The following is a 12,684-nucleotide window of genomic DNA, read 5'->3' on the forward strand; positions in this document are numbered from 1 at the left end:
GATACACTTTTCACTAGTTCAAACCATGATTGGATACCCTACATAACATGGTAAAATTTAACGTTTTCGGCGATTGACTGTTCAAACCGTTAAGACGAAGAGATCAATGTATTAACAATTGTGCTTTTTGCGGAAAATCAGTAAAAATCAACTTTTTAATTGGTTTTACGGCTTATAATGATCCTTGAACCTTTCTTTCAGGTTTGCAGAGCCCACGTTAGCTCCTTTTCCTGTAAAAGGGTTCCTTCGGGTTGCTGATGTTTTTAGATCTACTTGAGGAAACAGTAAGGCCATAAAAGTTTCCCCTGGCCTGAGCAGAATATTTAATATGGTCATTACATCAGTTGGGCACTTCACGGTCGGACTTTGACTCTTTCTCACTGCATAGATATTAGAAAATAACAAGGCCACATTTCTGTGACGTTTGCCAAATCTACGATTCAAAAGATCTTAAAAAGTTTGCCCATCACTGATCGAAGTACTGACTATGCCCATGTCACCCACATCTTCCTTCAATGTAAGTCACGACAAATCCACATTTTTTTTATCTTTATTAGGGAGACCTTCAGCCCGAGGCTGGCTCGTCTCCGAAATCCACAATTTATTATTATTTATAGTAAATTAAGTGAATTACGAAACCACTTTTGATTTTTGTGGACTTTTTTTGTCTTTATTTTAGTGATTTTTTATTTTATAAATAAGTTCATCACTATCTAATACTAAAGAGAAAGGAGTTAAAGGAACTCTTTCTATCGTGCCCAACCTAAGAAGTCACGCCATCGCTTGGTTGCATTGTCTTATATATAACAGATTGAATATTTTTCTCAACGTTTAACAAACAATAACCATTTAAATAAACTACACGGAAGTTGGCAAGTACCCATTAATGGGTACTTGCGTACCCATTATGAAGAAAAGCGGCATAACTCATTTAATAAGTAAATCGCTTTTACTCATTTATGAGTACTCGAATGAAACTTCACAAAATGGGTATTTCGTACCCGTCGGTTCCACAATAATAAATGCGTAAAAATAACTCATCACCTTGTTTTTCCTTTTCTTGGGAATTCCCATGGATTTAAAGGATTTCCACAAACAGATATCACAATTTAAAAAAATAAAACAAGGTTAGTTATTTAGTCATGCATTTTACATTAGACTGCTACATTATAAACTTTTAGTGGGCTACTTGACTCTGCCGCGAGATGCTCTTTCCGGCCATTGCTTGTTACTCCCCGCTGCAGCTGCTTCTTCCAGAAGCATACAAAAATCGGAACTACCGACATCACTTAACTGTAGCAGGTTAAATACGGCACAATCGTTTCTTGTCCGGTGCATCCAGCGCCCAAAAAATGATGCAAAATCAGTGCACATGAAATTTTTGCAACAAACAAAAATAATACACTGTTACCGATTCCATTTGTAGTTCTTCGAAGTAACTTATTGGTAGGAACTTACCTTTGTTGGTTTTTACACATTTCTAAGAAAAGAAAATATTCTTTTTTTTTGTTCTTTATTAAAAAGGGCTTGCAGCCGTCTGCTGGCTGACCTCTTGAAAACATTCTTTTGCTGACTAAATTTATATTTTTTCTGCCCGGTGCAAACATGTTATCTTAACAGCTAGAAAAAAGGCCGAATTTCAATAAACACTTCCGAGTACTGTTTACCCATTATTCTTACGAGAAGAATTATATTGAAATGGGGCTAATGTACCCTTTTTCTGGTTAATTAAATATACCCATTTTTTGACATGTCAGTACTTGATCAAAAAATGGGAGAATAAAACTCCTTTAATGAGTACTTCCAATCTTCCGTGTAAAGGATTTAACTATTACGAAGCCATGCGTTGTAGCCTATTATAGGAGAGTTCACCTTATTTCAATTTAGTTGACTACCAGTTATTGGTTATACCAATACGGTATTTAGGTTCCACTTACGACGTATTTGTATTTTGACGCATCTGTAGTGGTAGGCAAGGCGTGAAAAATCAATTGGTTGGAAATTTTAGGCAGTTTTTCATGATAGGTATGTGTAGAATTCCTTAGCCGTGCGGTAAGACGCGCCTCAACTAGTTTGAGGGTATCGTTGTATGGTTGGTTTTGTGTATCAGGAGGTGGTGGAGAGCGAGTGGCAAGCGCAATTTTAAATTTCGCTATCTCCTTATCCTTTTCTTTGACGATTCGTGTCAATTCATCGAGTTTGCGGTTCAATTCGTCGATGGCAGCGTTAGTGACTCTTTCAATGGTTTAGGCGTATGATCTTGGACCATGGTTTAGATCGTAGACCTTCCTAGCCGCCGGATACGGCAGTCCCTGGTCTACTTTAATCCGCTGAATGTCGTTCTCACGTTTGTAGGAAGGACAAGCTCGGCTCGAGATGCTATGATCTTTTGTATCACATACTTTGCAGTAGTTGATGCGGGAGCACGAAAGGTCTTCTGGAATTGGGTGGTCTTCTGAACATTTACCGCTAGTAGGGGACTTTTGTTGATATCTGGTCTTAGTGTGCCCAAAAGTCCAGCAATTAAAGCACTGCTTTGAGCTCGGGTAGTAAGGCCTAGCCAATGCAGCGAATATAGCCAAAATCAACGAATTCCGGAAAACATGTTCCACGACACTATAGGATTATAACTGGCGTGTTTTCACGCCCTTATCCACTTCGGCGAGTAATTCGGTGGACCTCCTTAACTCTCTGTGGTGCTAATTCGGCTGCTAATTCATCCTCGGTCATATTAATGACATCCCGGCAGTTCACCACACATCGGGTAGTGTTGAGGGTTGGGTGCTCGCATATGGTGATGGGGGTGTTATCTAGCAGCATTTGCATTCCTTATAACCGTTTAACCTGGGCTAATCTCCTTACCTTTAGGGCGTAGGATTTACCGCCAGATTCGCTGAACGCTCCTTCTATTTTCCCTGCATAGACCTCAATGGATTTCCGAATGACGAAATGGATGTTTGGTAGCGGTGCATCGTTCTTACCGCTCATCCGCAGTAAGTGCAGTTCACCGTAGCTTTTTTCTGGATCCATAGGGTAAGACGGTATAATCCGCCCCACCTGGCCAAAACGCCCCTCTTTGATTTCTAGAAAACTATAACTAACTGAGGGCCAAAATCAGTTGGTACCTATAAATATTTGTAAAACCATCGTACTATGTGAATTTGGAAGTATTTTTGTATTACATAATGAAAATAATAGCAAAATACAAAAAGTGACAGTTTTGATGTAACTTTTTATGTTTGTTTGCTCAACATTCTGGAGCGACGCTAGCATACTGTCCGCAAAACTTGCACGGGAACACTCAGTTGGGCAACAAAATAACTTTTCTCAGTGGTTAATATGATATAAAATTGCTTCCATCTTCAAAAACGTAACGATTTTCAAAAATATGTTTCACTGGCCAAAACGCCCCAGTGTAGGCAGGACGATATGCCCTTACCAACTGGACACAAGCGCGGCGAGCTTGCAGCAGTTGCTTCCAAATTGTATGGAAATTATTGAAATGTAATTAAAACCTGATTGAATGGACTTATGTTGGTTTTTTAATGTCGGGCACATCAGAATTTGTAACCTTTTTATTATGGGATTGATGAAATACTAATGAAGGGCTATGGAACGTCTCTGGCTAAGGTGGGGCGTATTGCCCAGGCACCTTTTGAAATCCATTTTTTCACGACTTTTCAAAAAGGCATTATTACGTGTTATCTGTAATATTTTTATATGACTACTCACGGGCAATGCATTTGCGACTTCTTGTACTACCAAATAACACAAAGTTTGCATAAATTGCGATGAAAAGTAAAAAGTTATCAAGGTTTTGCCTTAGGGGGGGGGGCATATTATACCGTCTTACCCTATAGCTGGGCAAAGTGGGTGTAGCAAACCAGCGCGAAAAATTCCACATTTTGAAGAAACATCAGACATTTTGGCGAGGCAAAACGACCTAGAGGCACTAACCTACAATGTAAATACTTGCGTTTCCACGTACTATCCATACCAGAATGCTGATTCGCCGACGCGTGGTGCTTTGTTCCCTAGGAGGAGTTTTTCGGCAACAGAATATCACCACTTTTTTGAAACGTGAATATTATCAATGTGATTGAGATTTTTGACAATTTTTGAATGGCATCAACTTGCTATCTCGTTTAACTGAAGCATAATGTAAAAATACCCATGAATAGCGTTACAGATAAGACAATAATGCAGTGTTTGCTCAGCTAGGGCATATTGCCCCCCCCCCTTCCCCTACTGTTTCCCGCACGGTAAAAAGCTGAATGGAGTATCTTCAGGACAACGATCGATGGAGACGGATGGTGTTTTAGACCTCTCGACAGGCGTTCTCCCGTGTGGTTCTTTGATAGATAGAAACAGCTGGATTTTTTGTCAGACCTGGCTATCCGACGCTTCTCCTACGTTCCGCTTTGTGCGAGTATTCCGCTCACTATCCCTGTCCGCCTTGCAACACTGCGATGCCGAGTCACGATACGGGAAGCCGGACCCGATGCTCTTGACTTCCTCCTTTTGTCATTCGATCTTCCGTTCACGGTCTTCCACTTTAAAGTCCACTTCGCTCAAGTGATCATCCCGCTTCTCGCATTGTTCTCTCTGCCGGGCACCCGATTCACGCACTGATGGCGGTGAGTAGGGGAAGAGGCCCCAAAACGAACGCCCCCCCCCCCGGGGCAAAACGACTTTCAGGTATTCACTTATATTTACCATGTTTGAGATAGCCTTAATCAAACTAGAAAACTAGAAACTTTGTAGGTTAGGCGAAAAAAGTATCAAAACGATAAATGGGAATGTAGGAAAAACTGACATTTTCCACATTTTGATGAAACATCTAACATTTCGGCGAGGCAAAACGCCCTAGTGGAACTATCCTACAATACCAGAATGCTGATGCGCCGACGCGGTAGGGGAAGAGGCCCCAAAACGCCCCCCCGATGCAAAACGCCTTTTGTGGTTTCCGTCATATTTACCGTCATTAAGATGGCCGTGACAAAACCATATCTAAAATAATGTAGGTTAGGCGAAAAAAGTTTCAAAATAGTGTATGGGAAGGTCGGAAAAACCGAAAATTTCCACATTTTGGAGAAATATCTAACATTTTGGCGAGGCAAAACGCCCTAGCGGCGCTAACCTACAATGTACTTGCGTCTCCACGCACTATCCATACCAGAATGCTGATTCGCCGACGCATGGTACTTTGTTCCCTAGTAGTTGCCAGCTAAAAGGTGTTTTGCCTCATGAGTTTTCCGGCAACAGAATATCACCACTTTTTTGAAATGTGAATATTACCAATATGATTGAGATTTTTGACAATTTTTGAATGACATCAACCAGCTATCTTGTTTAACTGTTGCATAATGTAAAAATACCCATGAATAGCGTTACAAATGAGACAATAAAGCAGTGTTTGCTTAGCTAGGGCATTTTGAGACCCCCCCCCACTCCCCTACGTTGTTCCCTAAGAGCTGCCGGCCAAAAGGCGTTTTGCCTCATGAGTTTTCCGGCAACGAAATATCACCACTTTTTTTAAATGTGAATATTATCAATATGATTGAGTTTTTTTTTCTAATTTTAATATGGCATCAGCTAGCTATATTGTTTAACTGTTGCGTGAGGCAGAAACACACATGAAAATCATTATAGCTAAGGCATAAAAGCACTCTATGCTTAGCTAGGGTATATTGCCCCTCCTTCCCCTGTAGGGTGAGTAGTAGTAGTATTTTCTCACTCTCCAGACCCGGGGTCAACCCGGGTCAGATTGTAGTCAAGCACTAACGCTACCTTGGCTTGGCTTCACTTTAGTGATAATAATCAAAAAGATCACTTTCTCTCTTCGGCCTGCATGGGCAAGAACAAATGGCCAGAAATCGGTCCTTCGGTAAAAAAACTGCACAAGTACACCACGGAACAGTAACTACTTAGACGGATAGTTTAAAATTAACGGACATAAAAACAGATTAAAATTGAAACGAACGACACCATACAAGATAAAATGAAACTCAAAGCAAGAGCGCTGCGAAAACAGTTCTTGTCGCGCCAAAAGCTAACGAGTACTGGGATGTTTGTGTATTATACTAACGTTGTTCGGAAATTCCTTTGCGATTGTTTATGGTTTTCGGAAGATCCTCTAGATATTCCTTCAAGAATTTCTTAGGAAATTTCTACAAAAAAAATCATTAAAAACTGAATTGGAGTTTTTTTGAACTCCTGCATGATTACTTTTGGGATTTTTTTGTGAAATTCATTAAGAAATAGTTTGGGAAATCCTTCAGATTTTTTTTTTTAATTTTTGGCAAATTCCCTTGAAAATCCCAATAAAATTTATTTTATGAACTTGTTTAGAAATTTCTTTAAAAATATTTTCGGGATTCGTTTAGGAATTCTTCCTTGAGCTCTTTTGAGAAAATTCTGAACGATTTTCTTCAGGAATTCCTTCTGGAGTGTTTTTGAAACTGTTCCGTGAAATTATCTCAGACTTCCGATACGGAAGTTTGTTTACAATTTTGTATGCCAATTTAAAAAAATCAAAATTCTTTCGCAAATCCCTTTAAAAATTTCTTCGGAAGCTCCTGAAGGAATTCTTTTAAGAATTTCTTCGGACATTTCTTGAAGAATTTTTCTGATTTAGTATTTTTTTTCAGACATTCCTTTCAAAGTTTCTAATCAAAACCATTTAGCATTTTTTCAAAAACTAATTTTATAAATTTCCTCGGATTTTTTTTTGGGAAATCGGAAATTTGGAAACTCCTCCAAGAATAATATAAATTCCTCCGTGAATATTCTCGGAAAATTGTAGCGAGTCGCGTAAGTTTTCTGAAAATTTAATTATAAGATGGGTTTTTTTATGTCTTTATTAGGGAGACTTTCAGCCCGAGGCTGGCTCGTCTCCGATTATAAGATGTGGTAAAGGATGATGCAATCATTGCACTGATTGCTCCAGATAGTCTCCAGATAAATGCTAACAGAATAGTTGAAAAGCTGGTAAGGATCCAGGTGGAATATAAAGCCATATATATAAGAAGTAAAAATCACGGTGCTAGGTTTTGAAACAGTCCAGTTAACAGCGCAAATGCATGCATAAACAGAAATCGTGGCTATGAACTTTATTTAAAAGGGTGTGATTGTTTTCAATCTCGATTCTAGACATTTTAAACGTCTCTCAAAATAATATACATGAAGATCATAGTCGTCGGTAACGAGACGAACATAAAAAAATTAAATAAAAAAAAAGTCGTCGGAACGAAGCTCAATGTAAAAATCAATTGACTTCATAAATAGTCTTGTGCATTTTTTATGCTATACGGAATACAGTCAGGGATGGTTTAAAACATTAAGAGAGAATTTGACTCACTTGCAAATAACTCATTCTAGAAGCTGGATTTCGAATATTGATTTTATGGTGAACTTTGAGGGCAATGTTTTTCTACAACTTTATGTACTTAATATACTTTACATTGTTCGAAGTCCAATAGTTACAGGATAAGATTTAACTTTTCAACAAAAAATGTCGAAAAACATAGTACTACAAATCCCTTGTAAAACGTATTTTAAGATTCTGTAATAAGTTGTTGACAAATGAATCAAATTTAGACTAAATGATTGGAGCCATCCTTGGATACTATAAAACCAAAAAAATGATAAAGACAAATTAATATCCCTTTCATGTTTTTCGAACATATGTATGATTCAAAAAAGGAATAATAATTTCGTTTATGTCAACTGGAACAACAAGTATTTTGTGTCTTGTGGACAAATGTTGATTCAAAAGCATCAATTCAACATTAATTTTTGATGGTTTCAAAAGTTTCTATGTCAAACGGAGAACAACCCATATGACCGAATGGTTGATTCGGGTGTTTGGTCCTTCAAGGCGAATGCTCTCTATGGGCATATCGTGTAGTCGAACAAATGTAATTCAGGATTTGAAAAAATAAATGAAGATCGTAGATCAGCCATGAAAATTCGAAGATATGTGATAAAATCTTGTAACGTTTTTAGGATCACTCCTATGTTGTTAAAAATGTATTATTAAACAAAAACATCGCTCCAAAAGTCAGTTTGTGGAACGAACTTCTGGCTAATGAGCGAAGCTGGGACTGGGACTAACTGATCAGCTACATTCTTCGTATTGAGTAAAATATATTCTTTGAAAACAGTCCATTTCCCGAGTTACATGTACGCGCGTACCCTTGTCCTCGGTGGCATCAACCTCTAGCATAGATATACTTTTGATTGATATGAAACACGTTTCATTTCTTTGTTCTATGCGCTTGTTGCGCTTTGGCTTATTATGAATTGAGATTGATGTCAGCTCAAACTGCTTTAGTAGGTGTTTGATGTGGCACGCGTCCTCCTGTATAATATGTTTATTATGTCCATCGGTGACTGTCGAATTGATTTGAATTACATGGTACGTGAACATGGCATAGAAGTGACGAAGTGGAATAAGTTTGTTAGACCCACATACTAAATATGAACAACAAACGCTGCACGACTATTTGCATGAGGGAAAAGGAATGCCCATCGAACAAGGTGATCTTTCAAGGTGCTTGAAATCACTATCCATGTACAACAAATGTAATCGTTCCGATCAACTGATTTTTGATCGTGAGTATTTGAGGATCGCAAGGTGATTGGTAACCTTGATTGGTGTGTGACTTTATAAAATGTGAGAATGTTATTTTATTCCATGCTAGAAAATGCTGGCTAAAAGTGATGGAAAACTAAGAATTGTTACTTAATGCCAAATTTAAACAGCATGCCAATCATAGAATATCCTATTTGAGCACATTTAATGGTACAAATAAACCAGTTTATTTATTTTCAAGCTCAATGCTGTAGTTATTTAAATGAACTTCGTTCAATCGACGACGAATAAAACGTTTTATTAAGTTATGCTTTACAGTACACCAATACCTCCACCATTGCCACCACCGGTAACACACAACAGACCTTCAAGTGACTTGAAATTCTTATGCAGATCAATCGCTCCACAAATAGCCAAACAAATGCAAACTCGTGAACATAGACAAATAATTACCTCTCTGCCGGTAGGACTTGTCCCGATAGAACGAATCAACGTGCTCCGATTCGCCCGACTGCAGCGATTCAATGTCAATGTGATCATTATCCAACGAGCCCCCCAGATCCTCATACTGATCCAAATCCCCCTCGGCGTCATCGTAGTCCTCGTCGTCGGTTTGTCCCCGGTGACGTTGCTGCTGAATCGATTCTTCGTCCCCATCCAATGCATCGCTGAACAGACTATACCGACTGTCGGCCCCTTTCAGCAATGGGTTGCCACTTAGAGTGGCATTCTGCTGCCGGACGTCCCGCACCGAACCGGACGGGAGCGATTTCAGCAGGATTTCGTCCACCGATGGCACACGAATCTGGGGCTTACGCTCCGGATGTAATCGCCGCTCGAGGTAGCGTTGTAGGATTTTCTGCGTTATCAGATTCTGCCGTTGAATCTCGAGCACTTGAGGATCCACGTCTAGATATAGGTGAAAATCCAAACATAAAGGGAAGGATGGGATCGGGAAAAGGTGGGAAAGAGAGAGAGAAAAGAGAAAATTTTGTATTTCAGTCACTTGAAGCTGGCCTAAAAGCACTTATTGATAAATTAGTTGATACTACGACTTGGGCCCATTCACAATCAGTGCAACTCCTTACGGGGTGGAACGAGGCATATCAAGTAACAGTTACAGTTTTACATATATTTTGCTTCGTAGGAATAAAATGTTTTATGAGGAGGTAAACAGTAGTCTAAAATTATTTATTACATTATATGATTTGCGAATGAGCCCCTCACTAATGCTTGAGTTAGAAATAATTTTGAAATTGAATCTGATCTAAGTAAGATAGATCTGATAGTTGTTCTGGCAGCTACACTCTTTAGCTAAGTCACAAAAGACTCATCTACATACAGGGGTTAGACAAAAAGGTTAAGATAGGCAAAAAATTGTCGAAGTTCAAATCAGCATAACTTTGCGTAGAATGATTAGAGATGTCGTAAAATCCCGATTAATCGATTAGTTACTAATCGATTACTCTTGATTCTTGTCGATTATTGAATCGATTAATCATTGTATAGTAATCGATTCAAAATTAATCGATTATCACAACGATGCATCGATTAATCGAAATAATCAATTAATTTTCGACACCCTTATGATGTCGTAAAATTCTGATTAATCGATTAGTAACTAGTCGATTACTCACGATTCCTCTCGATTATTGAATCGATTAATCGTTGGGTAATAATCGATTCAAAATTAATCGATTATCACAACGATGAATCGATTAATCGAAGTAATCGATTAATTTGCGACATCTCTAAGAATGATCCGATTTTGATCAAACTGGGACCATCGGACGCGGAAACTCTTCTGGTATACTGGCCCTATGTGAAACCTCTGATTGGCCCTTGGCCACCGGTGGTGTTCCGGGTTTTCCGAGGGTATGCTAAAAATTCATTTTTTCTGCTGCTTGTCATTTTATATGACGTTTGCTGCCATCATGTTTTATGTTTTCCCCAGAAACTAGAACTCTCGCTTAACTTTTCAAAAGGACCTAAGTAACATTTTTTTCATGAATTTATTTGAATAGCGCAATCAACAGAACAACATGAAAGCTATTGATTGCTATATTCAAATTAATTCATGAAAAAAATGTTACTTAGGACCTTTTGAAAAGTTAAGCGAGAACTAATATACTGAACAATGCTGGCTGCAGATCGAAAATCCGTTAGATATACGCAGAGATATGGCCATTTTCGTGAAAACGATACGGGATTGGCCATACACCCTGAACAAATGTCAGTTTCGCAGAACTTCCGGAACCTGTTACAAATTGGCCAAAGAGTCTTACAGTCCTCAAAATATATCTCTAATAAAGATCCTATATTCATCGTCTTGGGAAAACATTAATTTTGACACCCATATATGCATGGTTCCAGATGGTGCCAAAACCGGCCCCTCCTGGGAAGCCCATGGAACCTGCTATAAGGGTGGCAGTGGACACTATCATTCTGGAAATGTTTCTGTAATCATCGTCTCGCAAATCCATGAAGTCAGATACTCATATTTGCATTATTCCGACATGTTATTATTTCATCATGTTCCCGGTACCGTTTTTACGGAAATGGCCGTATCTCTGTGTAGTTTAGATGGATTCTCGATCTACAGCCACCATTGGCCGGCATATTAGTTCTAGTTTTCGGAGAAAGCATAAAACGTGACGAAAGTTAACGTCACATAAAATGACAGGCAGTGGAAAAAATGCATCTTTAACATACCCTCGGAAAACCCGCACAGAAAAAAATAATGAAAAGTAATCAGCGCGTAAAAAATAAAGACGTGGAACATTACACTATTCTGGGCGTACATGGATCTTTTCCTACAAGTTCGCCCTAAATGTATGCAATTTACATAGCATTATGACACATACTGGTATAAAAAGTGACATAATGCAATACAAATTGCATACATTCAGGTGATAATATCGTTTAAATTTACGCTCTTTTTTTAATTCCCTTTATGTGCGTTACTTTCGTGTAAATTTCAACAACTTTTTCTATCTGTGCGAAACATTTCCGGTGGCCAAGGACCGATCTCAGGTTTTGCAGGGGGACAGTATACTGGAAGATTGTCCGCTTCTGATGGTCCTGGTTTTATCAAAATCGGATTATTCGCAAAGTTATGATTATTTGAATTTCGACTTATTTTTACCTATCTCAACCTTTTTGTCTAATCCCTGTACATGTGCAGTAAATGTTCTTTTTTTATTTTTGTTTCTGGAATAAATTAGGCTAGAAGCACTATATTTCGCCAGCCTAATCTTAGGTTTATCTCTAAAATTGTCGCAAAATGTAAAATATTATATGGTAAATTCGGGTGAGATGCCACACCTTTTAAAAAATCGACATTTCTCCAAAACAAAACGTTAAATTGAAACTCTTCTTATTATTTTTGATAGTTCAGGGATCCTACTACATTGTGTAGGAATAATTTGCAATACAAATAACATCGGACTGAACTATGTATTTATATTCGAATAAAAAAGTAAAATCCGGGTGAGACGCCACATCTCAGGGAGAGACGCCACACGTAGAAAATCTTGGAGAAGTGAGATTATAATTTGTTTTTGGCGTTGAACGTACTTTTTCAGAAAAGTATAATCATTTATATTTGTATTTGAACAACAAACAAATTTCTTCGCGTAAATAATGTCTTATGTCTACTGAATTACAATACATAGTCGAGGATATTACTAGACCAACATTTCAAAAGGGCGTAACAGCCAAAATTTATTCCTTCTGATTTTTCGTCTATATATAGCTCTATATATGTGGACAAAGAATCAGAAGGAATAAATTTTGGCTGTTACGCCCTTTTCAAATGTTGGTCTAGATTAGTCAATAATAGACTTTTACTTTGTTTTTTTTCTCCCACAATCCACAATCCTACCGATTGCAAGGGATGGTTGCAACATCACTATTATTTCTACTTGAAACATAAATTGCTTCAAAACATAACCTACACGGAAGAAATAAACTACCCAATAGTGAGTTCAATTCACCCAACCTCGAACATCCGTACGGGAAGCCAAAATTGAGTAAATGGGGTCGAAGTAGTTTTCCTTTACTCCCATGTTAAAAAAGTACTCAACGGA

General features: G+C 38.3%; 1 protein-coding gene across 10 annotated transcripts in view; it reads right to left on the bottom strand.

Annotated features, from left to right (window-relative positions):
- The window catches only part of LOC134211202 (collectin-10-like), a 206,892-nt gene that overhangs the window by 117,252 nt on the left and 76,956 nt on the right, over positions 1-12,684 (bottom strand). For 8 of the 10 annotated variants that reach the window (XR_009978969.1, XR_009978973.1, XR_009978970.1 and 5 more), the window contains one exon: positions 9,050-9,505. The exons of the other annotated variants lie outside the window; for them this stretch is intronic. Coding sequence is in view for 1 of the 8 variants with exons in the window: in XM_062687882.1 (XP_062543866.1) it covers positions 9,050-9,505 (456 nt within the window). In the remaining 7 variants the exon portion in view is untranslated. The remainder of the gene's footprint in view (positions 1-9,049; positions 9,506-12,684) is intronic. 10 annotated transcript variants of the gene reach the window in all.

This window comes from Armigeres subalbatus, chromosome 2 (genome assembly GCF_024139115.2).
Source record: "Armigeres subalbatus isolate Guangzhou_Male chromosome 2, GZ_Asu_2, whole genome shotgun sequence".
Taxonomy (NCBI): domain Eukaryota; kingdom Metazoa; phylum Arthropoda; class Insecta; order Diptera; family Culicidae; genus Armigeres; species Armigeres subalbatus.